Source organism: Pinus tabuliformis, chromosome 5_1, assembly GCF_031772625.1.
Source record: "Pinus tabuliformis cultivar Carrire ecotype Pingquan chromosome 5_1, CPIR1, whole genome shotgun sequence".
NCBI lineage: Eukaryota > Viridiplantae > Streptophyta > Pinopsida > Pinales > Pinaceae > Pinus > Pinus tabuliformis.
In genome coordinates this window covers 560,172,642-560,199,533 of record NC_142305.1, presented here as the reverse complement: position 1 = coordinate 560,199,533, position 26,892 = coordinate 560,172,642, and the positions used below count along the sequence as shown (strand labels likewise).

The 26,892-nt window shown below is 36.9% G+C and overlaps 1 protein-coding gene across 2 annotated transcripts; it reads right to left on the bottom strand.

Annotated features, from left to right (window-relative positions):
- Nucleotides 1-9,283: 9,283 nt before the first annotated feature.
- LOC149166031 (putative anthocyanidin reductase) lies at nucleotides 9,284-11,741 on the bottom strand. 2 transcript variants are annotated; one of them, XM_089431262.1, is made up of 6 exons: nucleotides 11,556-11,741; nucleotides 11,261-11,427; nucleotides 10,856-11,065; nucleotides 10,605-10,767; nucleotides 10,200-10,392; nucleotides 9,284-9,870 (listed from the first exon to the last, which is right to left on the bottom strand). In XM_089431262.1, exons 1-6 carry the CDS (start codon nucleotides 11,683-11,685, stop codon nucleotides 9,726-9,728), a joined length of 1,008 nt encoding a protein of 335 aa, XP_089287388.1. In that variant the 5' UTR covers nucleotides 11,686-11,741; the 3' UTR covers nucleotides 9,284-9,725. The 2 variants fall into 2 exon arrangements, 1 of the variants encoding a protein (XP_089287388.1); XR_016260393.1 differs by having other exon boundaries at nucleotides 9,634-9,870; nucleotides 10,133-10,392.
- Nucleotides 11,742-26,892: the final 15,151 nt, after the last annotated feature.

Sequence of the window (26,892 nt, the reverse complement as noted above, 5' to 3'; positions counted from 1 at the left end):
GAATTTAAAAAATCCATGAGGAGGGGCTTGCCAGAAAGCCTTTCCTACTGAGATTTGCTTTGTTGTCTTACTAGTTCCTTGAGGGACATGAGACTGGAGTCCTAATAGTTCGAGAATGTGAGCGTCCCGATGACCCGGGGGTTTCTTTGAGCTGTTTTGGGATTTGAGCTATGATACTTTGAGCTGAGCCAAATTTATCTTTGAAGATCTTGTTGTTACGTTCTTTCCAAACATCCCAGATTAAGAATCCTGGAATAAGAGCCCAGGCTGTGTTGACTGTCTCATTGTCTGAGAAGTCCTTCCTCAAGTTCTTTAAAGTATCAGTGATGTCATTTTCGTTCCTGTCTGTCTGCTTGAAGATATAGGCTACCCAACTCGATAAGGTGGAGGTGAAAGACCAGAGTTTGAGAAGATGATCCATAGTTTCTTCTTGCTGGCCACCTAGTTGGCATCTTGAAGGCCCAACAAAACCTCTCTTTCTGAGATTATCCCAAGTTAGGATCTTTTTATACTGAACCAGCCACCTGAACATATTGATCTTCATCCAGTGTGGGTTGTTCCATAGGTCTTTCCATGTCTTATCAGGGCTTGGATAGTTTAGTCATGTGGCTATTCTTTTAGCTTCTTTGAGATTGAAGATGCCCTTGTTGTTTCTACCCCATCTTAGTATATCATTCGAGGTGGATATAAAAATTTGTCTCTTTTCCAGAATAGCTTCCAGAGTTGTGGCTTAGGTCTTCAACAGGATCTCTTCACTGTAGTCTGGTACCTTCCAAATTCTCCATTTACCTGTGTCCCTTGACTGGTCCCAGTAGTCACTTACTTTTTTCAGTCCTTTGTTAATGGTGTCATTTTTGATGATGTCCAGTCCTTCTCTACAAAGGTTATGTTCCTGCTACCAGTTGTCCTCCCATAACCATGCAAGCTTCCCATTTCTGATCTCCTAGAAACTGTGTTTCTGAACTAAGGCTCTATTCTCCCACGCCTTGTTCCAAATCTCGGAACCTCTAATGTGTCATGCCATTCTAATCTGGTCCGTTTCTTGCCAGTCCATTGAATATTTTTGTTTCGAGATTTTAGCCTAGGGGTTTCTTATTTCCTTAAGCCATATCCACCAAAGTTTTGCCCCCAAAACTTTGCTTAGGATGTCCGGGTCATGGAGACCCAAACCGCCATGGGTTTTGGGTTTGTAGAGTTTGTCCCAAGCAACAAGAGCCCATTTCTTTTTTTCTTCCCCTTTTCCCCAAAGAAAATCCCTTTGAATATCCTTGATTTTTTGTAAGACTCTTGTTGGTGCCCGAAGGGCTGATAACATGTAGATTGGAATGGTTTGTAGCACTGCCTTTGTGAGAACTAACTTCCCTACTAAATTCAAGGATCTGATTGTCCATTTGCTGACTTTTTCCTTCAAATTGTTAATTACAGACTCCCAGACATCCTTGCTCAGAGGTTTTTCTGTAAGGGGTATTCCTAGATAATGCGAGGGAAGATGATCTCTTCAAAAGCCAAGAATTCTGGAGAGATTCCTTTGTATTGAAATATCAGTGTTGAAAAAAAAACTTTAGATTTTGTGAGGCTCAGTACCCGCAGCCATTGCAAACTCCAACAGGATTTGTTTGAAATCTTTGGCTTCCTTGACTGTGGGTGCGCCTTGCAACATAGTGTCATCCACAAATTGTTGATGGGTCAAAGTGTCCCCATTTGGAGAGAGTCTGAGTCCGTGGATTCTTCCTTCCTCCTTGGTTGAGATGATTTCTCTACCAAATCCTTCTATCATTAGAATGAAGAGGAAGGGGGAGAGAGGATCTCCTTGTCTGAGGCCTCTAATTGGCTTGAAGGTTCTAGATGGAGAGCCATTAACAAGAATTGAACAACTGGCAGTGATGACAAGAGCCATGACCCATCTTATCCAGTTGTGGTCAAAGCCATATGCTTTAAGAACTTCCCTAATATAAGACTAGCTTATCTTATCATAAGCTTTCACTATGTCCAGTTGTATTATCATACCTTCTTGCTTATTGGTCTTGAGGGAATGCACCACTTCGTGAGCTTGAATGATATTATCAAGAATTTTTCTACCTTCCACATATCCAGTCTGCTCCTCTGACACAAGTGTTGGAAGAAGATGTTTCAGTGTGTTAGAAATTACTTTGGAAATGATTTTGTACACCATGTTGCATAAACCAATGGGTCTGAATCTATCTGGAGTCATGAATTTTTCCTGTTTGGGGATTAAGGCTATGAAGGATTCATTAAGCACTTTCAGAACTAATTTTGATTTTTTTGGGTCCTCCACCACCTCCAAAATGTCATGTTTGACTGTTTCCCAACATGTTTTGAATAAATCTACATTGAAACTATCTGGGCCTAGAGCTTTCCCATTGTGCATTTCTTTGATTGCTTCATTGACCTCTTCCTCCATTACTGGCTTGTTGAGATTATAATTTTCTTCTCTAGTTACCAGTTTTGGAATATGTTGAGTAAAAATTTTATGAATTGAGATCTGTGTTTTATGGTCTCCTCTGCTATATTTTGAAAATGTTGAACCAGTACAGCTTCCATTTCCTTGTGAGTGTTTTGCTATTTTCCTTGAGGATCTATAAGTTTTGTGATCCCATTATGTGCCCTGTGTTCCATAGTAGACTTGTGGAAGAACCTGGTATTTCTCTCCCCTTCCTTAATCCATTGCACTCTGGATTTCTGTCTCCAGAAGATTTCCTCTTGCTGACATCTATTGTCCCATTCTTGTTGAAGTGAGTTCACTTGCATTTTTCTTTCCTCTATGAAGCCTTCTGTGATGAGAATTTGATTAATCTCTTGTAATTTTTTTCCACTTCTCCCTTGGATTTGAATATGTTGCCAAACTCATTTTTATTCCATTCCTTGAGCTTTCTTTCGATGTGTTTGAGTCTCTGTTATAGGAGGAACTATTTTGTGCCTTGGGTGGGTATTTCTTTAGCCCACCAATTTCCAATGTTATTGATGAAATTAGGGTGAGTAAGCCAGACATTTTCGAACTTGAACGGTCTATTCCTCTGGGTTCCAATAAAGGAAGCTTCCAACTGAATGGGTCAGTGGTTTGAGCCTCTGAAAGGGAGTATGAAAGTTTTCATGATACAACCGGTTAGAAGGAGATCCTCCGAGACTATGAATCTATCTAATCTCGAGGCTACTTGGGAAGTTCCTCCTCTCTTGTTGTTCCACGTGAAGATTCCATTTATTGTGTCCTTATCCACCAGTCTCATATTGTTAAGGAAGTTCTGGAAGGATATTGAGTCTCTACCAAGTGTTCTGGTTCCCCTTTTTTTCTCTGTGAGAGATTTGATCATATTGAAGTCCCCTCCCAGAATCCAAGGCAATGCTGGATGTCTCTCTCTCAGCTCCTCCATATAGGTGAGGACCCTAAGTTTGTCTTCCAGAAGTTGAGGACCATAGACATTTGTGATCAAGTAACAATCCTTGTCCCCCAAAGTTTGGATAACCATTGAAAGGTGGTTTCTAGATGCCTCAGCATCCAAGATTCCAAATTTTTGAGGATTCCATAGAGTGAGGATTCCTCCAGCTGAATTATTTGCTTTGACTTATAGGTACTCATACTTAATAAGCCATTTGCTGTGCATTTATCTGATTTTGTCTACTGAGCATTTTGTTTCCTGTATAAACACCATGTCTGGTTTTTCTTCTTTTATTCTGTTACTGAGATTTCTTTGTTTCCTTTTACTCCCTAGTCCTCTAATGTTCCAAGTTGTAAGATTCATAATGATTGGTTGTAAAAGAGTAACTGGTGAAATATTTCATCTTACCTGAATTAATCATGAGTTTCCCACAAGCTGTCAGTAGTTCATTCTGTCCCTTCCTTCCTCTTTTCTTGCCTGGGTTCCTGGTGGAGTGTCCTGTTATTATCTCCATTGATTTGACCCCTCTGTTCTCCTAGCTATCGTGGTTCCTTTTGACCCCTACTACCTTTGTATGAGACTTTCGAGGGAATAGTTGTTGTACTCTGTCCCCCTCTCAAGGATATCCTGTAGGTCTTGGTCCTCCGTACCTCCTTCACTTGGGGTCATCTCATGGTCCCTTCCAGGTTCCATGATGCTCGGTGAGTCCTCCTTTTTTCCATTGTATTCCTATATGATTTCCATGCTGTCCTCTTTTTCCTTCCCTATATGATAGTCCTCTAGTTCCTTGTGCATTCTATTTTCCCCTCCTAAAAATTCGAAACTATTATGACTTGGTATCTTGCTTTTGCTAGGTTTCTTTTGGGAATTTTTCCCCCTCCTTTTCCTCTGCCTCCCACTTTGGTAAAACCTTCAAGGTCTTTTTCTTTGTTGGGATTCGGGTATTCCTCCCTTTTGTTGAGTGGGTAGTCTCTAAAGAGGTGCCCATGTTCATGACATTTACGAAATTTGAATGGGATGTGTTCATAGTCAACTCCCTGGACCCATTCTTCATCATAAACTTCCAGGATGACTTCATCCGAGAGTGCTTCCATAAGTCCATCTCTACACATATGCGGGCAAAGGAGGTGTATTTCCCTCACAGGGTCGCCTCTAAAATCTTTATAAAATGCCCTAATTTGTTACCTATAGCTTTTAAAGATTTTGGTAGCCAGTAATATAAAGGTAAGGAGTATAATCTAATCCATACCGGAACCAATGTGAATGTTTCTCATTCCGGGACAAAGTTCATCACCCAAGGTCGCATGTAAAGGCCTGCAGCAGCATAGAAGTAGGGTCCTCCTTCAAAAACTCTGTCTTTTTCCTCTAGGTTAGTGAAAACCACTGTGAAGAAACCCTTGGAGCCAACATGAAGAGTTATTTCTCCCTTCAGTTTTAAGTTGTTTCTTATTCATGTATACAATGCTTTCTCCATGGGCCATATGCCCATGAACTTGCATATGACTGCATAAGTCGCCATATGGTCTTTATGCACCTGTAGTGCGGGATCATTTAAGACCACCCGCGGTTTAAAGTTAGTCTTTGGCTTACAGGGTCCCATCGCAGACATTTTCTCAGTTCTCTGACTGTTGTCGCTAGGATTTGTTTCCCACCTAGCGTCCTTGTGGGTCCCTTCCTCTTCATGAGAATTGCTGCTTCCCGGCTTGTGAGTGCCAGTTGTCTTTGTCTCTACCTCTGGTGGTTTCCGGAAATTGTTCAGAATCGCATCTTTGTTTCTGTTTGAAACCATGTTACTGTACGAGGGAGTAGAGCTCCCTCCCCCAAGCTCCTCCATCGATACCCGCTCGCTCCTGCCGCCCCTTGCTCAAAACCCTAGTTCCTCAGATCTCCTGGGATGAATCCATCATCTTAATATTATTATATTATTAAATTAAGGTATGTTTTTAATTATATTTAGACATATTTGCCATCCATTAGTTTTAATTTTTAAGAAATTTTAAATAAGTATTTTAAATAAATTTTGAATTATATTATTACATAAAATCAAAATAATATAAATATACTAAAAAATGAAAAATAAAATAAAGTTGTGAATATATACAATACAAATATATTGTTTAAATATGTAAATGAAATGGCTAATAAATGTTGATAGACATCAAAACACTTAACTCATAATCAATATAGATTGATTATGATTTTGTTAGATCTAAGACTTTTGTGATCCATTATGTACAAAATAGTCTTTCAGATTAATCACACTATAAAGATTGGGTCGAACCAACTAATCTGGTTCATCCTTAGGACAAGGTGAGAAACCAATGATCTCAGAGAATAAATAGTAGGGATGCATCAATGTTCAGGGTAACCTGTTCAAAAATAGTTGTTTTTGAAGAATTATTATGTTTATTAAAAACAATTATTTACTTAGAAAATAGTCGTTATGTAATAATTAATTATTTAATATCAAAAATGTCAATAAAATAATATTATTAGGGTTGACCTATTCAAAAGTTAATAAATCTATTTATCGATTCGAATGGTAATTCTTTTGTATAATATTAATATTATTTAAAAACAAATTAAATATTAATATTACATTGAAGATAAGTTGTTATGTAAGGAATTCGTTAGTGATAATATTAAAAATATAAATTATTTACCAATTCAAATAATAATATTATCATTTTAGAAAATAAAATAATTTATATATAATTATTAATTAATATACTTATTGATTAAAATGTGAGTTGTTGTCATTCTTGACAAGTTTGATTATGTCCACAAAATGGTAGAACGTCTATCTAATAGTGAAAGTTACATCAAGCTCAAGAAAAATACCCTTAAGTCCATTTCTAAGGAGTCACTTCTGCGATCAAAGCATATCCATCTCTTAATCCCCTCTCCCAAGAAGTCAATGTAAGCACCCCCTTACCCCTAGAATCTATGCTCTTCCGAAGATTCATAAATCTTGTGCCCCCATGAGACCTATCATTAATACCGTTAACCGTCCAACCTATTCTCTAGCTAAATTCCTAGCCCAAAAGCTCAAACCTCTCGTGGGTCGCACTGATTCTTTTGTGAAAGACTCTGCCTCCTTTTTTCAAGAGTGGAAAGACATCAAATTAGATATCAAAGATTTACTGGTGAGTTTTGATGTCGTTTCCTTATACACCAAAATTCCTACCCAAGAAGCCATTGATATAATTAACCGCATCACTCATAAAGACACTTCCAAGTTAGTAGGTCTTTGCCTCACCTCTACTTTCTTTAGTTTCCAAGGTGAGTTCTATCAACAAACCTGTGGTGTTGCGGTGGGATCCACCCTCTCCCCCATTGTCGCAAACTTGTTCATGGAAGATTTTGAGACAAGAGCCCTTGCCTCACTAATCTTCGTCGTAAAAAATGGAATAGGTTTTCCGATGACACCTATGTCATCTGGCCTCATGGTAGGGAGAAGCTTGATCTGTTCCTCAACCACTTGGATTCTCAATTAGATTCCATCAAGTTCATTACGGAGGTTGAGGAGAATGGTCACCTTCCCTTTCTCAACATTATCCTTTCCAGGAGGGATGACGGTTCCATTTGTCACCAAGTTATTCGAAAGAAGACTCACCTGAAATAGTACCTCCATGGTAATTATCATCATTTCCCAGCTCAGAAATTCGGGGTTCTCAGCACTCTGGCTACCCAAGCGCTAAGAATTTCTGATAGTGACCATCTTCATCAGGAGAAGTCTTATCTTCTTGATGTTTTTGAAAACAATGGGTATAGCAGACCCCTTAGCCTCAAAGCTTTTCACAGAGCTAGCAAAGAGTAGAAGGTTAAGCCCGCTCTTGCCGATCTTATTCCTAAGATTTATCTCCCATATATCCAAGGAACCACGGATAGGATCGACCATATTATTAAGAAAACCAATGTTTCTTTGTCCTTCAAACCTCTCAATACCATTAAAAATTCTCTTAGATCGGTCAAAGAACATATTGACCCAAAGGACTTGAAAGGGGTCTACCTTGTTACCTGCTCTTGTGGTATCCCCTACATTGGTGAAACGAGAAGATCTATTAACAAGAGGATCAATGAACATGTTGCTAACATCAGACATAATCGCTTCCACACCTCGGCCCTTACAATACATGTTGAGAAATCAAAACACCATGTCTGCATTGAATAATCTAAAGTCCTTGCTAAATTGATCATTTCCACCACAAGAAACTTAGGGAAGCGATTGAGATTGAGAGGCATGCCAAAAACCTCAATAGGGATCATGGCTTGAAATTAAGTGAATGTTGGATTCCAACTCTCACTTCCTAGCTCCTTCTCCCTCATCTTTGTTCATTCATCTATTGGTTCCTATATTTTGTCTTGATCTTTTCTTTTAAATGAGGATATTCTTCCCTTTGTTGTTTCATTCCATCTATTAGACCTTATTGGTCATGGTAATTTCAATAATATTTATCTTGAATTTTTCCTAGTGATGAGGTTTTAACCTTATACCTTTAACCATGAGAATAATTATATTTTTTGGTCACATTATTATTTAGTTATTACATAATGGTTAGTTTTTAAATATTATTATAAATTCTTTTAAATAATATTAACATATTTATTAAATCCAGATAATGACTACTTTTCTACCTAATTCCCCTGGTAAATCCTAACTAACTAAGAATATTACTCATAGATAATATTATTATTTGGATTGGTAAATAGATAATTTTTAATATATTCACTAACTAGTTAATTACATAACAACTAATCTTAAACCTAATAGTAATATCTATTCTATTCTTAATGTTAATTATTATATAAATAAATTATACTGAAATATTATTAATATTTTAATCGATAAATATATTAATTAATAATGACATATGAGTTATTTTATTTTCTAAAATGATAATATTTTATTTGAATTGGTAAATAATTTATATTTTTAATATTATCACTAAACAATTCCTTACATAACAACTTATCTTCAACCTAATATTAATATTTAATTTGTTTTTAAATAATATTAATATTATATAAAATAATTACTATTTGAATCGACAAATAGATTTATTAACTTTTGAATAGGTCAACCCTAATAATATTATTTTATTTACATTTTCGATATTAAATAATTTTAACTAAATAATTGTTTTTAATAAACTTAATAATTCTTCACCAAGGGCTATTTGAACGGGTTACCCTGAACATTGATGCATTCGTGCTATTTAGTCTCTTAGATCGATTAGTTTCTCACCTTGTCCTGAGGATGAACCACATTAGTTGGTTCCAAAGGTAGACCCAATCCTTATGTTGTGATTAATCCAAAAGACTATTCTCTACATAATGGATCACAAAAGTCTTAGATTTAACAAAATCATAATCAATCTATATTGAAAATTTCCAAAAAAAAAAACAGAAAACTAATTAAATTCTAACTTTATTTTCAGTGTTCTTTTTGTACGTTAACACCCATAGGAGATTTCAATAGTGACCTATATCAAGGAGTGTCTTGAAGGTGCATCCATTCAATGTAAATCCAAAACTCAACAAACTTATTATTATTATTAATTATAAAAAATATTAATACGTGAATAAAAATATCCGCATTCAGAAAAAACATGTATCAAATTCTTAATTATAGAGATCATAATCTTTGTTACAATACTATGGGTCAATATCATAGCTTATTAATTCCAAATACCCAAAAAATCATCACTCATTTGGAGATGACACATGTTCATATGATATTTTTTTTAATTAATCAATTTAATAGAAAAAAAAATGACATAACAAATTTTAAATTACTAAAAATATTCCATAAAATTTAAATCCCCACCATCTACCTAATATTTATTAATAATTAAATTAAAATTTTAAAACCTTATTCCAAAATATAAATTTAATTGGTTTATATTCCATTCCAACATTCTTTAAATATACTTTTTTCAATGGAAGGAAGAGCATCCCCCTGAAGAAGCAACATTTACATATAATCGCGGAAGCGAGTAGATACAACCCCTAAAGCTGCGAAGCGAAATTGGGAACGGAGCCAGAGTCACATCCTTCACATTTTTTGAGGTAGTACAAATAGGAGAGCAAGTGTCAACAACATTATGCTGCAAGAGCAGCTAAAATCATACATAGAGGGAAATAAAACCAGGTGGGGAGGGGGCAAGCCAACCATCCTGACCGCGGGCTATAAGCCCACGTGCTATTCTTTAAATATACTTATAAAATAACAATATTCAAAAATATAAATCGAATTGGTTTACATTCAATTCGAACGATCTTTAAATATATTTATAAAATAACAATATTCTTCGCGATTTACGGAACCTATCTCAGTAGTCCATACGATTGAGCCGATTTAATTGTGTCACCCAAAATTTCTTGCACACCATACTTGAAAGAAAACCCCATATCCAAAAGTTTTCTCGAAGAAGTAGGAACACGGACACCATTATCATCTTCAGCGTCGCTTCTGTCATATAAAACAAGTTTCCTCACCTTCTCTATCAATATAATTCTTACAAAAATATAAGCAAAAAGAACAGGGTGGAATTTGATGGGTAAATTGGTTGTTATAAGGTGATTTGTCTGTTAAATATAGTGTAAAAAATCTTAAAGATTTTGACTTAAAACTATAAAAACAATTCAAAAACGGTGAAAAAACTTAAAATTTAAATTTGACAAGAGGGTCTCTTTTGAAATTCCAACCCTGCATGCTGCGAGAAGCTACTTACTTGAATGGTCGAGTGAAATGTGGATGGAGTGCGATAACTGAGAAACATGCTGGGAGAAGCTACTTACTTGAATTGTGGATGGAGTTTATGGATGGAGTCCGATAACTGAGAAACGGTGAGAGAGGAAACACAGCAAATATGTCGACCTTGTACTTTTGGTTGCTCCATCAGAAATATATGAGCCTCACATAAATCCTCAATATGAACTAATGGTAATGATCCCATAAACGACTCACTCCATTTCAATCCTTCATGATGGCCTGTAGACCGAAATTGTCATGCTGCCCTTAGTGTTTTAAAGTTTAAACTAAAGTATTTTACATATTTTTCTGCCAAACCCTCTCAACTCAAATAGAAATGTCCTATCCTTCGCCTTCTCCCTATTCCTGGTTTGATTGTTTCACCTTCACAAGAAGCCCCATAGCAAACACCTCAAAATTTTTAACGAACATATAATAAAATGACTACATACCTGTAATGGGGCTTAATATTTCACCACATGAATACGGAAATGTTGAGGTAACGGCTGGCCCACCAACGTAACCCGGTCCAATTGTCACAACCTCCATTTGGCCACTGTTTAATCCATACTCAATGGCGGCTTTCTCCGCCAAAGTCTTGGATATGCAATAGAACTGCACGTATGATAAGCACGACGACATGTAAGTTACACCATATTTGAGATGCAAATTCAACCATACTACTCACACTGTATATACGTACACTATTAGGGCCGGCTTTCCTGCGCATGAATTCCACTGGAGTCCAGTTTGACTCGTCGAAACTGGAGCCAGTAATAAGCTCCCCTTCTTCACTCAGCGGACAGGCTGCTGACACCGAGGAAGTATAAACCACACGCCTCACCGATTTAGCGCGCGAGCAGGATTTCAATATATTTAATACCCCTTTCAAAGCAGGCTGAACAAAATCATCCTGTCCCATAATTTTATACTTTTTATCAGGATTATCTCTCAAAAGTTTTTGAGAAAGACAAGTTAAATTGCATAAATCAAGATTAAAATTAATGAAGTCGCAAGAAATATAAAATTTATACGCTGTTAAATCCCTTTTAATACCTTTCGTACTTCACAAATCAAATGTTAATAGAAATTTATGCATAATAAGTACCTCAGAAGGCTTGGAGAAGTCCATAGGACTGGCCACGTCGAACACCCCATCACAGCCCTCCACCGCGGAATCGAAGGCGCCCTCTTCGCTTAAATCTGCTTGGAAGAGCTTCAGTCTCTCTGCAGCACCAGGCAGCGACAGCAGAGGCCCAGTTTTTGCCTTGTCATCTGCAGGCACAAAAATATGAGAATAGCTCAAACCTAATTTCTTATCGGAGTGCGGCGGAACAAACTGATTAATTAATAGCAGCTAATTTCTTATCAGATGGCGTTAACAGCTAGACTGTATTACATACTAGGGTTTCTGAGGGTGGCGTTAACAGTGTAGCCTCTCTGGAGAAGATTCTTGACGAGCCATGATCCAATATATCCTCCTGCTCCTGTAACGCAAACCTTCATGCCCTCTCCACCTTCGTGACCTTGCATTTTTCTGCACGGAAGATACAGCGAATATGATATTGTTATGCAAGTTGCAAAATGAGAGGCTGAGTGCAATATAAATATCCAATAACCAGCCGGATTGTCAATTCCTAAATTATTCTAAAATCAAACTGAAAAGAATCAGTGAGTTCAACAAAATTCGAATCCAACCATTCATTTCTTCTCAACGCATTTGGTCATATCAACTCCTCACCTCTTTTCAACGTAATTCGTCATCACTAAGCACGTTTCTAATTGGTGCAGTGTTTTCGCTAAAAAAACAACTTTACCTAAATTTTACCTCGATCCACAAGAAGTAGAATACAAATTCTATTCCTAAAAGTCTTACCCATGCTTTGTAGGTGTACCTACTTTTATTCATGCTTTGTATGTGTACCTATTCTTCACGAAGTAAAATACTTGTATTTTTAAACCTGACATTCAAAGTCAAATCTGCAACTTTTTCTTCAAAAGCATCCTTAACACTCACTTAAAAGAAACATATTAATGGATTAAAATATCAAAACATTTACTAATGGCAAAAATATATTTCCTTATAAATCACAATGAGTCATTTGAAGTGATATTGTTTCATTAAAAAACAATGATGAAATAGCTTACATTCAATTATAATAATGAAATAGCTTACATTTATTTATAATAGTAAATTATGTATATTCAAAATTTATCCCCTTTAAAATTAAAATAAAAACTCCTTATATTTAACACTATATATTTTCCTAATAGTTTGTTTGTTTTAAATTTTTAAATTTTGATGTAATTATGACATTCACAATAGTAAATTATGTATATTTAAAATTTGTCACCTTTAAAATAAAAATAAAAACTCTTTATAGTTAACACTATGTCTATTCCCAATAGTTTATTTTCAATTTTTATCTTTTGATGTAATTAGGTCATAATGTTATGCTTTGTCCATTTGGTACATGTTTATGTCAAAGTTATGTGCATAGTTAGTCCCTTTGACTTCATTAAATAGTGTGTTTCTCCTCTAGTAACATTAGTTAAAAATGGAAGCTTGATAATGTTGCTTTTAAGGAGGATAAATAGGTTTGTATCCTTGGGAATAAATATATCTCTCTCAAAAATAGAGACAACTATGCTTGGTAAGTTGCAAAGAAGGTTTGTGATAATATATCTCTCTCAAAGATAGAGACAACCATGCTTGGTAGGTTGCAAAGGAGGTTTGTGATAAATACACGATGGCCATTTGTCATTTTTTAAAGAATGACAATTACCTCTAACTTTATTTAATGATTCTACTCCACTATATCAACTAAACATTATTAAGGGAAGTCTAGTGTACATTATGACTACTAGTTTTTTAATCTATGTAATGTAATCTATAATGACGTTTATCTATATAATCTATAAGGATAATTTTCAATTAATTTTCAATTTTTATGCATGTACAAATGATTTTGGATATAAAGAATAAACATGAAATCCAAGATTATGAAAGAGATTTTCAATTTAAAAAATAAAAAATTATAATACGAAATTTTAGAATTTTAGAATATTAATCACTATTCTTATTTTCACTTATAACTATTATTTCTTATTTAATAATAAATCAAAATCATATTATTAAAAATATATTCTTCCCATATAAACCTTACCATATTTTAATAAAGCGATTGATTTCTATTATTAAATTATTTTTTATTATCTATATAGTAATTTTTTTCTAAATTTATTATTAAATTTATATATTGTATATTTAGTGTAATTTTTTTTATAACTCTTAAATAAAAAAATATATCTTTCTTTAGTTCCATTACTCATAATTATGAAAATGAAATTTATGTGAAAAAAGGTTCCAGATTCAAATCCTTAATTCACTTATAATCGTAAACCAGATATATGTAAGTTCCTAAGAGTTATAGTGGAGTGGTTAAAATCCACATGTTTTCAGTGTCAAAATGTAGTCACATGAACCAATATTACTTGTTAGACTTGTTTGGCTGCAATATGTGTACGAAGGATCCGTGCTTCTCCAATGTCGACATGCATGACGATTTATACTTTTCGGTGTGTAGCTTACCAGAGTGGGTTTTATATTTATGGGTGCGTTGATTGGTAAATGAAATTCTCATTATATCTTTCGTTTATGGTGAACATGTTAGTGGGCGGGTTAGTATCATTGTCTTAAATATCTGTGGATCAAATATTATATTTCTTAATTTCAATAACCTGTGTTTAAGGCATGCTCTAGTTGTGAAGTTGTTATACAGAATGGATTCTTTGTTAAATGACATTTATTTATATTTGTGGTGTGCGTGTAATTATGGTTTTGTTTTTTTATTTTTTATTTTTTAAGTTTTAATAATTATTATTATTATTTTTGTATTTTAATTTATTGCAAGTATAAATTTATTAATGATGGTTTTATATTAGAAGTAGTATTAATATAATTTTAGAAAAAATTCAATCTATTAATTTAGAGAAATTATTAGAAGTATTTATATATTGAGTTTGAAAATATTGTAAAAATATAAAAATAGACGAATGAATTATCTCTTCTAATGTATAACCTAAATATGTTAATTTTGAGTTTCTTGTTATTAGTATGTTATTTTTCATGCAAAATATAATGCATACATGTTACTATAATCTTTGAATAACTAAATAATGGAATCTTGCCACAAAAATATGTAAAGTTGTAGAGGATAAATTTTCTTATGCATTTTGATTTTTAAATTTAAGATCTCGCACACACACACACATATAATGAAAGTCTTTATATCCTTGAAATTACAAGGCCTTCTATTAGTGCAAATTAAAAGGTCTTAACATTATTAAAAAATCTAGTTTTTTGGTAAATTGTAGGTGTTAGACAACTAATCTTTACTATTCCGGTGAGAAATTTCTAATTATGTGAATAAGAGAAAAATTGAAGAGTTAGAATAATAAAAAACCTTGGAATATGAATCCCAAAAATCACACCTCTTCATGTTACATAATCATGTTTATATTAATGGAAATGAACATTGGAGAGTCATTCCTTAGCTTGACTGACATTGTAAGAGAGCCCAAGGCCCAAATTTAGATGCCTCTGCCCTTCTGAGTGCCTAACTAACGCCCATAGGTTTGTCATCAATTTGTTGTTGTCACGGTCCCTATAAATGTTATCTCAACCACCACTACGAGTTTAGAGACTTGCCTGTGCCCTTTTAGGGTTACGCCTAGGTTTGAGTCAATTGATCCTCCATTGATCTGTTGTAATGCCTAACCTCATCTCATCACGAGAGAGTTGGTGATGCATTCCTGATTCGAAGCCTGTGAATCCATGACCTAGGTTGTTGGTGTATCCTCGTAGCCCTACTTAGGATTTCCCTGGGTATAATACATTGCACACATATATCTTGTATGTCTCGCTTCTCCACATTTCCCATGAAGCAATGAATACTTCTCCTGAACCAGTATTGGCGATCGATGGTGTGACCAACATATGGTGCTTGACAATGATTTCAAAGTCAACTAGATCTAGCACAATCCAAGTTCTAATCATATCAACAATCTGACCTCGCCTATGACCCGAAACTTTCTTTGACCTTCAAGTTAGTTGGCTTCTCACTACAAGAAAAAATGACATTGGTGAGTGGCGAAAAATGTCAGCATAAGCCCATTATGACGGTCAAAAGAGTCTTCATCACCAAACATTGAACGTCACTAAAGGTGGTGTGATCAAAAGTATAGGTGTTGTGGTGATGTTCAAGGTCCACCACCAATAATGATTTATAATGACGGATAGTGACCGTCACCATTTCATATGAGCAATGGTGATGGACTTCAGCCTCGGTCACAAAAAAATTGAACATGACCAAAGATGGTGTTTCCAAAATTATTGGTGTTTTTGTGGCATTCAAGGTTTGTCACGAATAATCATTATAATGATGGATAGTTACCATCACCATTTCATATGAACAACAACGATTTATTGTGATGGACCTTTAATGGTCATCACTATTTGTTCATATATTTGGCGATGTTTGTTGACCATCACCATTTAATATTTTGGTTAGTGTTAAAAAATGTCATGATAAGCTCATTGGTGACATTCAAGGTTCGTCACGAATAATGACTATAATGACAGATAGTGGTCGTCACCATTTCATATCAACAACAGTAATTTATGGTGATGAACCTTTCATCACCATCACTATTGATGTGTATATATGGTGGAATTCATTGACCTTCACCATTTCATATTATGGTGAGGTTCGAAAAATGTTACCATAAGCTCATTGGTGATCGCAAAAAGAGCCTCTGTCACCAAAAATTAATCGTCACCATTCCATATCAATATCAGGGCGTGATGGAATCGAACCACCAACCTCCTTCTTGTAAAGCAGGCGCTCTTCCATTAAGCTAACACCCTTTAAAGAATTAGAATTTAAAAAATTAGACCTTGGAACTTTATAAATTGTATATTCTACAACTTTTAATAAATTAGAAAATTTAGAAAAGTCTTGGCATATCTTTAACTAAACAAGGAAAATAGCATTAACATTGCACGTCCCTACCTAATGGTTATGGAAGTTATGAAAAGTGGGTTAAAGGGAAAAATAGTTACGTATAAAAAACTCAATATGTTCAGTTGAATATTAGAAGTGAAACTTTGAAGACATTTATAGCCTATAAATGACCTATAACTATCAATTGCACCAGATGTTACAAAAGAAACATTGTAAATGAAATAGCATATGGAGGAAGAGAATTGATGAAGGCAGATGCAATATGTTATAGTTTGAGTGAAAAAAAATCTAAATGTTGTTGTTGGGTGACTTTTTATAATTGGGACCTCTATCTTTCCTTTATCACATAAAAATTCAAATAAAAAAGTAAAAATTTTAGATATCTGAATGATATCTAAATTTCTATGTAAATGTAACACAGATCTTTGGGGACCATGAATCACTAGAAAAATAAAAAAAGAAAAGTCAGGCAGAGACAATGACCAGGGAAACATGTAACTTAGAATGGAGTGGGGTATTATAGGGAAGGAGCAAAGCTGAGGTGATAGCTCCCCCAGCGTCGGCAACTCGATCCAGGTGACCCTTCCTCCTCCCGTCACTTGATGGGCTCCACTGAAAGTCACCTCCTCCTCCTTCACCACCCTCCTCTCCTACCCACACCCTCCACCACCCTCCCCTACCCTGTTCTGCATTAATTGTTTCAAACCGAATATTTTGAACATTGCGAATTTGTTGTTTTCGTGCGCAGTTGACCATTACATGTTCCCTAATCTACTAGCTCAAAATGGTATTCCATCATGGTTTCACAAAGAATTAATCTCTCTAGAAATTATAGATGCACACAATCTTACAACAACAACATGTCAGCTTATTTTGATGTGAACATTTAGCCATTAAGTTTAGGGATTGACATAAAATTAAAAACAAAGATTTATGCATACAAGCATCTTCAAGGAAAATATTTGAACAATTTAAACTTGGAAACTGTGAAAAGTACTTATTTTACATTTTTAATTCCAGGTTTTCTCTTACATACAGATATACATTGGTTCCTAGAACAATCTCAACAACCAATTCTAAAGATTTTCAAACAAATGACAACGTGCATGTAACAATTGCTTACATTAAAATTGCAACAAAAAAGTTCATAAAGCAATTTCACCTTCCACTACAGATTTAATGAGAAAAGCGCAAGAGATGCTTTACCTTGCTGCAATAGACATCAAAAGGCACTCCATGAACATGGTTGTGTTGCATTTCTCATTTTTTATTTTTGCCAAAGAACTATTCACTTACAGGAGAAACTTTGGTACTTTTGTGAGCTATAACCCTTTTTTTGGCGAGGGAGATACCAACTTTTCGAATTACATCAACTCTTAAAAACTTGTAATTGTTTTCAAGAAATTCACCAACTCTTGCTGCAAAAAAAAACCAAATGAGTATAGTTTAGAGAAACATTTCAAATTAAAATATTTAATATCTCTTAACTAGAATATTTTAAGGCTCAAGATGTTATCCAAGTAGTGACTTTGGAGTCCTTAATACATTTCAGGGTAGATAAATCTAATGATGTGCATGTAGTTTGGTAGTGAAACATTCTGTTGTAGATGGAAATGATTCATACAATGCAGTAAGTTCTACTTCCATACATTTTAGAAGCCCGCAACACTTACCAAAAAAGGTCTACAACTTGCAGCTAATCAAGAAGACAATGGGTCCATGCTTTTGTTTTGAACATTAATTTACAGAAATAAATGATACGCCAGTTTGAAAATAATAAATTATTTTGAAACATTAGAAATCTATTTGGGTACATCATTTTTGTGAAAACAATTTTCAAACAAATCAGGGATTATTTTGAGACTCCAAGTTATGGTCTTATAGATTTTTATAAGTACATCTTAACAACTATGTTTATTTAAGCATGGAGAAATTTACACCTTGGTCTCTTTTTTAGTTCTCTTAATGCTTAATAGATATCTAGTTAACATAAATCTACACTGGTGTGGAAACAACACAAAAATCACTATTGATATAGAGTTAATGAAATCATTCAAGATAGGGCAAGACTTACCATCAAATATAATAGAATGTAGTCTGCTACTGCAAGAAATATGGAGTACCACCATTGTAGGTGTTGAAACTTTGGTCCATCAATGAAAATTGTAGTCAGTCTAGCAGCTGCAAACAATGCTCCAAAATTTAGATATTTATAAAGATATCAAATCAAATTTATTTCACAGGCCCAACATCAAATTGAAATTACAACAAATTGACTCAAATTTGATTGAAAATGCAACAACAGGTTTGAGGTTTAAGTGAAATTGATTCCAAGTAATCTGATATTGTATAAATACAATTTCCAAGAATGGGATAAATGAATGGAAACACACTAGGAGGATGGAAAGAACTAGAATATATCATCAATGCCACGTATCCAGCTAAGGAAACACCGCGAGCAACCCAGCCTGGGCCAAAAAAAGCTAATGAAATCACTTCAAGTGCTGCACAACCAATATGAGAAACACACATATTTTATTTCTGCATATGAAGTTCTAAATCAAAGTTCTCAAATTTACAAAATGCTAAAAAAGAGGTCTCATTGTCTATTTCCCGTATCAGACAGTTTAATATAGTATTGATTTTAAATGAGCAATTTAGTATGTTTATAGCAAATTAAGAGATGGTGTTTAAGTCTGAGTTGTACCATATCACTCTCGGAAATGTGATTTCTACTTTTTTTGAGATATTGCTCAAAATAGAAAAATGGATCATAAATGTTTAAAGCCTACCTGTGTTGTCGGTGAGGTTGGAGTAGTAAACAACACAACAAAAATAGCACCAAAGGGAGCAATTGTCAATTTCATCCCTTTGGGTGAAATTATAATCTCTATGAGTTCCATGATTTCCATTGCTACAAATTCCCCTGCGCATATCAATGGAATAAGTTGAGCCAATCTACTAGATTTTAGGCCCCAAGAGAAAAGCACAACTTTGACAATACTGATTGACCTAGACAATGAGCCTTCTTTGAGTCACAAAATACAAGATATCATCTCTCTGAATTTCAATATGACCTCCTATTCAGGAAAAATTTAAGGAAACTTACCAATGCAAGACATCAACTTAAATCACCTTATGAACTAATTTATGGTTTTTCCTAGAGTGAGTAGAGATGTGTGTTCTTCATACTGAATTTGTAAAACATTCCTTAAGTAACAATGAATACACAGAGTGGCTAGTCTTTTTTATCATATTTTCCCTCTATTTTGTAAAGTGCAAAGAAAACATCTTAATTCGAATTATTGTATGTAAATAAGATTTAATCTTCTTTAATCCAATTTGCCTCATCCATGAGTTGATACATGGTTCTAAAATTGAATGTGAGCTTTGTCCAGTTTGTGGTGATCCTAACCTAATATAATAATTAATGTTATTAAGCGCATCATCCCAAATTACAGGGCTACATGATCACCAGTAAACTAGTAGAGATATAAAACATGAAAACTCATTTAACATAGTGTCACACTTCTTAGTCTTAGTATTTTGAAATTTTCCCTATAATCTCTTGAAGTGTAACCCCCTTGTAATTTGGGAGCAATGCTCCTCCTAAAAAATATTTTATTTATACTTTCCATACATGATATTTTTTTGGCTATACTTGATATTATGGGCATATATTATCAGCCATATATTTGATACTTTGAGAATCAGATAGAAGATCACTACATAGTGAGTATAACATGGAAGTTTTCACCAAGCAAACATGATTCTAAAATCTAAAATAACCAATGATTATTCAACTAGCCAGAAAAGAAGTATCGCCAATTATGAATTGCCCTTATCTTTATCATGTTCATTAAGATCAACCCTTTTGTAATTTCCTCCAACAACATGGTTACATCACCATTTCCTTTCACATAAGGTTTGACACACATTTTTCACTTTCATCACTGAAAATGGGTTCCTTGATTAGGCTATCTACCTCTTGCTTAATTATCAGTCCTATATGAACAAGGAGGTACCTTTTGAATATATCATATTTGAATTTAGTAGATTGAGATAATCAATTTTTCTTGGCTTTCTTTTATCTCGCTCTGTTTCAATTCTCTTTGAAGACTTTGGCATGTCCTCATCTCCCTCACTCATCCATTTCTCTAAGTGTGTTGGTGTTTTATCATATGCCTATGTTTTTCAAATACCTAAATCTGATTCTGCTAAGGCGCTTTTCTCACTAGCGGAAGAATTTTCTGTAGTAATTTTTCCAACTCCTGCTGAACTTGAATATAAACAACAAACCATAACACCATTCACAACAGCAACAACTACAATGATGAATACCTCCATGATTACAAGGATGCCTTCTTCTCATATAAAGGCGGACTTTCAGGGTGTCAATGAAACATACACCATTGACTTAAATGATTGTTACTTCTTGTTGCAAGAATGTATCAACATGAAAACCCCATCAGAAGGCCATAAATTCCATGCCCAGATGCTCGTCATGGGAGTATTAACCCAGAGTGTTTTCTTGGTAGCTAATCTTGTCTGCATGTATTCTTATTGTGGAATTATGAAGGGCACACGCTAGGTGTTTGGCAAAATTCCCAAGTGAAATGTGTTCAAATGGAATTTTATTTTCAGAGGTTGTGTTAAGGATGGACACTGCCAGGAAACCCTCAGGCTGTATTACCGAACGCAATGGGGAGGAATAAGTGGAGACACACATTTCCAATTGTCCTTTATTTTTGCGCTAAGATTGAAGCCCTATAGTAGGGTAGGAAAATCCATAGTTACATCGAACACCACGACTACAGGATATTTTGAAATTAGAAATTGTGAAGAGGTGGGAAAGCTACTTGATGAAATGGAGTTGGAATGTTGAAAATTGATGTGATAAATTTGAGCGCGGTGATATCCAAGTATGAGTAGAATGGTTGAGAAAATAGTGTAGTGAGATATTTTCTAAAATGCAGTTGATAGGAGTGAAAGCCAATTCAATCAATATTTCTAGTTCTCTCGCTTCTTGTGTAGAATTGGCAGTGTTGCAACAATAAAAAGAAAGGATGATGCATATGAAGTGTTTGTCAAAATACCAAAGAGGGATCTAATATCATGGAATGCAATAATTTCTTGTTATCTGCATTGAATGGATATTGTGATGAGGTGTTGGGACTCTTTTATCAACTTCAAAATGACAGGACTCAATAGATGTAATTAGTTTGGTCATTAAGAGATATACCCAATTTGGTCATTCTGTTGAATCCTTGAAACTCTTTAGTTGAATGCAAGTTGCAGGGGTGAATACTAACTCTATTACCATAGAAATTATTTTTCCTTCATGTACTGACTTAGTGGCTTTGCAGTGTGGGTATTGAAAGGAAGGGCATGAGGAAGATGCCCTAAAATTTTTATGAAATAAAAGAAGTAGGTATTAAGGTAGGCCATATCAACTTCATTGTTATTTTATATGCCTGCATCCATGTAGGACTAGTAGATGAAGGCTAGCATCATTTTGATTGAAATAGTAGAAAGTTTGAGGTGAAGCCTAGAGTCGAGCATCATGCATGCATGATTTACCTCCTCAACCACTTGAGACATTTGAATGGAGCATATGTGATATTGTCAAACATCTATGCTACTTCTATGGGATGATGTAGTCAATGTGAGAAAGCTAATGTTAGATAAGAGAGTTAGAAAGGAACCAACATCTCATTTTCATAGATAGTTCTAGCTACTACTAACTTAGGATGTTTTGAAATATATCATGGAAACTATTCGACATTGTTCTTGAGTTTCAATTATAATAGATCCTCTTCATTTGAATGGTGCCTCTCTGCAAGGATGGACAGGAGAGATACGGAGGAGTTACAACTTTTCATACTTACTCAACAACCCTCAAGGTGGCTAGAAATAGATAATCATGATAAGCTCCAAGTGTTGGACAAGTCTTGGTTGAAGCCTTATGTTGTAAAATATGAATTCATCAGGCAAGTATTGGGCTAAGGTTGGGACTTTGTTGAGTAATTTTGGCGAATTTTGAAATTTTCTCAAGTTTTTCTTGTTGGTTATGTGGGGCCTGACCTAGGTTCAACAGTGATTTTAGCCAAGCAAATCACGGTACTACTGCCCTTTCGGCAACAATCCGTAGAGTGCGACTGAGGTCTCACCCGAAGTAGTATGGGAGGGTGCTAGAACCAAGTTTCTACACCCTAGGGATGTCTTGATGAGGGTTCTGGAGGTTCGCGGTCCTAATCTGTGCACTGCACCTCTCCCCGCAGCTTCCTATTCTTTGCAACCCACTTGCATCTTCTTATTATTCCAATCCGATCCAATCCTTACTATTATATTAGTGCTTAAATTAGTTTCTGCAGACCCAATATTCTTATTACTTTTTCAACTTTCAGATTATCGCACGTACTTGAAAATAATATAAATTCATTAAGAATAACCATAACATAGAAATATAGGTCTACAAGCAGATGCACAATATTCTAAACCAATTTATCTTTATTAACACTCAAATTTAGTTATAGACCCAACTCCACCTGCACACTCAGCTACAGGTGTCCGCACACTTAGGTGTGGACTCTACTAGCCCTCTGTGCACTCAGCTACAGAGGCTCTACCTACTGCTACGACCCTCAAACTAACCATGCCTTCGCATCTATCTGTTACTTGTCAAACTAAGACTGACTTTACACTTAGAGCCTCACTCTATTTATACAATCCTATGGTCCATGGACCATGGGTTGGCCGGCACACTCTACATTAAATTACATTATCTTAGGGCGGACAACCCTAGAGTCTCATGCTCTGCGCCCACAGTTCTCGGGGTCTTTACATTAAACTTGACCAAAATTCGGGCTTCAAGCCCCAAAAACATACTATGGGGGGATCTGCTACCCAACAGGCCCCCAACACAATCATCGTGACCCGTCCCGAGTCACTCTGCTGGTGCAGTGATCTTTGCGTGAAGTCCATGCAGCAGGTCATGCGCAGCTTGGGTGTCCGCAACACCCTGTTCCACCACCTGTTGTACTTGTTGCATGCGTATCTCTGAACTTTCGTGAGTAGGGTCACATTCCTGTCCAACCATATACAGTTCCTACATCTATGTCAACTTCACTTCCCTTCAATGGTAGTTGTGACTATGAACGCTTCATCGATCCATGGCTGGATGTGTGCATTATGCAGGGCTTCCTTTTGGTGTGTGGCATCTAATTGGTCCTTCAGTTCCCTTGCCTATTGTAGTCTGGCGAGTCTTTGAGTAAGGGCAATCGCCTGCATGGTGCCCTAGACACTGTCATACTCCTGCTGCAACTCGCGCGCCTCTGTCTCTAGGCGCTGTAGATTTGGGTCTTCCTGCAGGTGCATAAGTATGGTTAGTGCTTGTTCCAACATTTCGGTGCACCCCTGTGTCGCCTGACCAATTTGTTCCAACCCCATCTAGATAGCATGGGGGCATTTCTCTCTGACTTCTGGGGGTGCGGAGGGCTGTGCCTTTAATCGCAGCTCGGAAATTTTCAGGTTTAGCTCCAACTGAACCTTTGAGGTTTCCTCCCGAGCCTCGTGAACAGAGCCATCAATCTATGGACCCGTTCTGCTACTGGTAGCTTTGCCGGCACGGCCAACTCTAAAACACTCATGCATGCATCCTCTACGGCTTGCTCCAAACCGCTAGCCTGCGCCACCAACTCATTCCTCTGGATGTTAAGCTAGTCCATGTTGATTTTCTACTCATGTAGGACTTGAATCGCTCGGCCTTCCCAGGCGCAGAGTTTGGCGATGACCCCATCCTGTAGCTGGTACAATATTTCGTGCGTCGGGGCAGCCAAGTTCATCCTGACGCATATCATGCTACTCATCGCAGCTCGGTCATCCTTGTTTGTTGTTGCTAATGCACCTTTGGGAAATATGAAGGTGTTACCCATACAGGTGCGCAATGACTGTTTGGCCTCATCTGTTCTTGCTGCGACATGCTAGGCTAGTGTGCCTATTTGAGGGTGCTATACCTGTAAACCTTGTAGCTGCACATTGAGTGCCCCCAACATAGTGCTCTGCTCCATCCACAATCACTGGAGCACGTCATCCGTGACTTCCCGAATCATTTTTCTAATATCCAATAGATTACCTTCTGTGAGCGTGATCAGGTCGACAAATGTCTTCGTGGCTTTCCTTTCCTCCTGGGGACTATTTTCTCTAGGTCGTGCAGCCGCTTGAGATGTGTTGATGTTGTACTCAGATCTGCGTGGTCCTCCTCCCTTTCCACTTCCCTGGTCTACTGCCTCAAGGACATCTCCTAGCCTTCCTCAGCCTCTCTAGTTGGCGCAATTGTACTCTCTGTCATCTGTGTTGCTGCTACTGCATCGGCCGCCTTTTGCTGTGTGGCTACTTCTTGTTCTAGGTGCTTCCTCTTAGCTAGTTGCACGAGGTGAAACTTGGTGTCCTTATTTCATTACTGTGTTGCGATCTTCTCCATTTCCCCCAAGTCTGGGGCGCGCCACTCCAGAGGCCATGACTCCATCACTGCGAAGATTACATCATCTGTTGCAATGAACGGAAGCTTCACCCATGTTCAGGTTAGATCCTTGCGCACCAGGATATACAGGTTATGCATATCCACTTTGCAAGTTGTTATGAACTGTAGGGGACATGCACAGCCTATGGTTGATCCATGTTCAGATGCTCGCCTCCACGAACACCTTTAACTCACGAATCCTGTTCGTGTATTTTGTAGCCCACTGCAAGGTGTACCTCACAGCTTCGGGTAGGTCACCCTCAGTCATAAGAAACTGACTATCCACTGGCAGCTCCCCGATAACCAACAAGATGGATAAGAGCAACCATGCATAATAAAAGGTCTTACCTTGCTCCTGGGCCTCCTTTTAGTTCATCAAAAATTCGTCACATAGGAACTACCCCAGTTGATCTGGACCCCTCTGTGCATTTCTCTGCCAACGTAATCACAAATTTTAGTACTTCATCGACACGACATTTCCTCATTAGCTTTTCAGCCAGTAGCTGGGTGGCTATGCGCACCCCTTGGTATTTAATACTCGCTATTGCGTACCCTCACTTTCTCTTTTCTAGTTTATACTTGGCCTTCATAGCTTCTGCGAGGGCCAAGTCACTGCTTTTCCTGCTATGGTTGTAGGGTCATTTCCTTTGATCAATAGTCGAGAAATTCGGTGAATTATATTCGTCGTGATGGGAATCGGCTGCTCCAGCCAAAGATACCCATCATGCACTAGGTACAACAATTGCCTAATGACCAAAATGGTGACAGGTGTGCGGTGGTAGTGGGGTATCCATCACAAATGGAGTAACCTAGCCTTCTCCACACCGCGCAACCATTTCTGCTCTATTAACTTCTCTGTGGCCAAGTGTGGGAACTTCTCACTGTCCGTGAGGTCCCAATCTTCGAAATTCATAGTTGGTACTCGTCCCAATGGCGGACCTTCAAACCATATATAATCGGGGAGGAGCGGGGTCTGGAGTGCACTCTTTGTGGCCTCCAGGTCCTTCGGTACCTTGGCTTTCCCCTTCCACGGGGGCATGTATGGAGGTAACTTCATAGCAGAATTCTTTTGGGAGAGATCCTTTGTCTCATCGTCTTGCACTTCAATTTGGGCAATCAGGGCCTGCAAGTCTTCCTCCTCCTCCACTGTTTCAATGGTGATGACTTTTCTCTTCTCCACCATTGAAAATTTGCCAAACCATGGGTTTCTTGGGGATACACAGACCGGCCCCATTGTTTACTTATCATTTTGTGGCCGCGGCGTACGTGGGGATTTTGGAACTTCTGGTGTAGCCACCACCTCTCGAAGCTCCTCATGGGCCATACGGGGCTCTGTGGTAACTTCGGCGAATCACACTCTTGTTCTAATAGTTTTCATTGTATCTACACTTGAGGATGGTAAGAGTATGTGGCACTCAATGCTCTGTACTTGCTCAATTCTCAAACAACCAAGTGTTGCCTTGGAGCTAGCCCTGGGGTTTTATAGTGTCCTTTGAATTTGCATTTGACCCTTCCCCCCACCTCTACACCATTAATGCTTTCTTGGCAGCAGATCGTCCCAAATCCTGTTCTTAATTCGTGTCTTAATTGTCCACCGCCCACTCCCTTTTGCCTTAAATTGGACCTCTTGTCATGAACAGTGACACCAACGGTCATCTCCTAGCATATATGCGCAGCAGGGCAACCCCTTATGTGCACCCGTGACCCTTGTGACATCCCGGTCCTACGTGCAACCTCCGTCCCATGCATCTCCCATACTGACTCTTTTATAGTCTCATCCTCTCTTTCACCTACTTGGAGCGCTGAGATGGTGCTTCCTACAGATAGTCAGGTGGTCGCACCACCAGTGCGAGGCTTTAATTTTCCTACTAGCCTAGGCCGCGGGCACCCCTCAATTACCCTTGCATCCGTCAGTGCGTCACACTCTTCTTTTTATGGTACGCTCCCCTGTTTACTTTGTCTAGTAAGGTGTGGTCGCAACCATGGTAGCAGGGTCACAACTTCTTCTAATGCATTTGTATGGCTGGCTAGACCTTGTCCCATCATGCTTAGTTTTTTGGCGTAGCGTGTTTGCATGACTTCAATTTCTAGTTTGCTAATTTCTTCATCCAATGTCATGCTCTTCTTTCTCAGTTGTACCCAATATTCATCGAGTTCGCGAAGTTTCAAGCTCCCTCGCTGGATGGCTTCCTG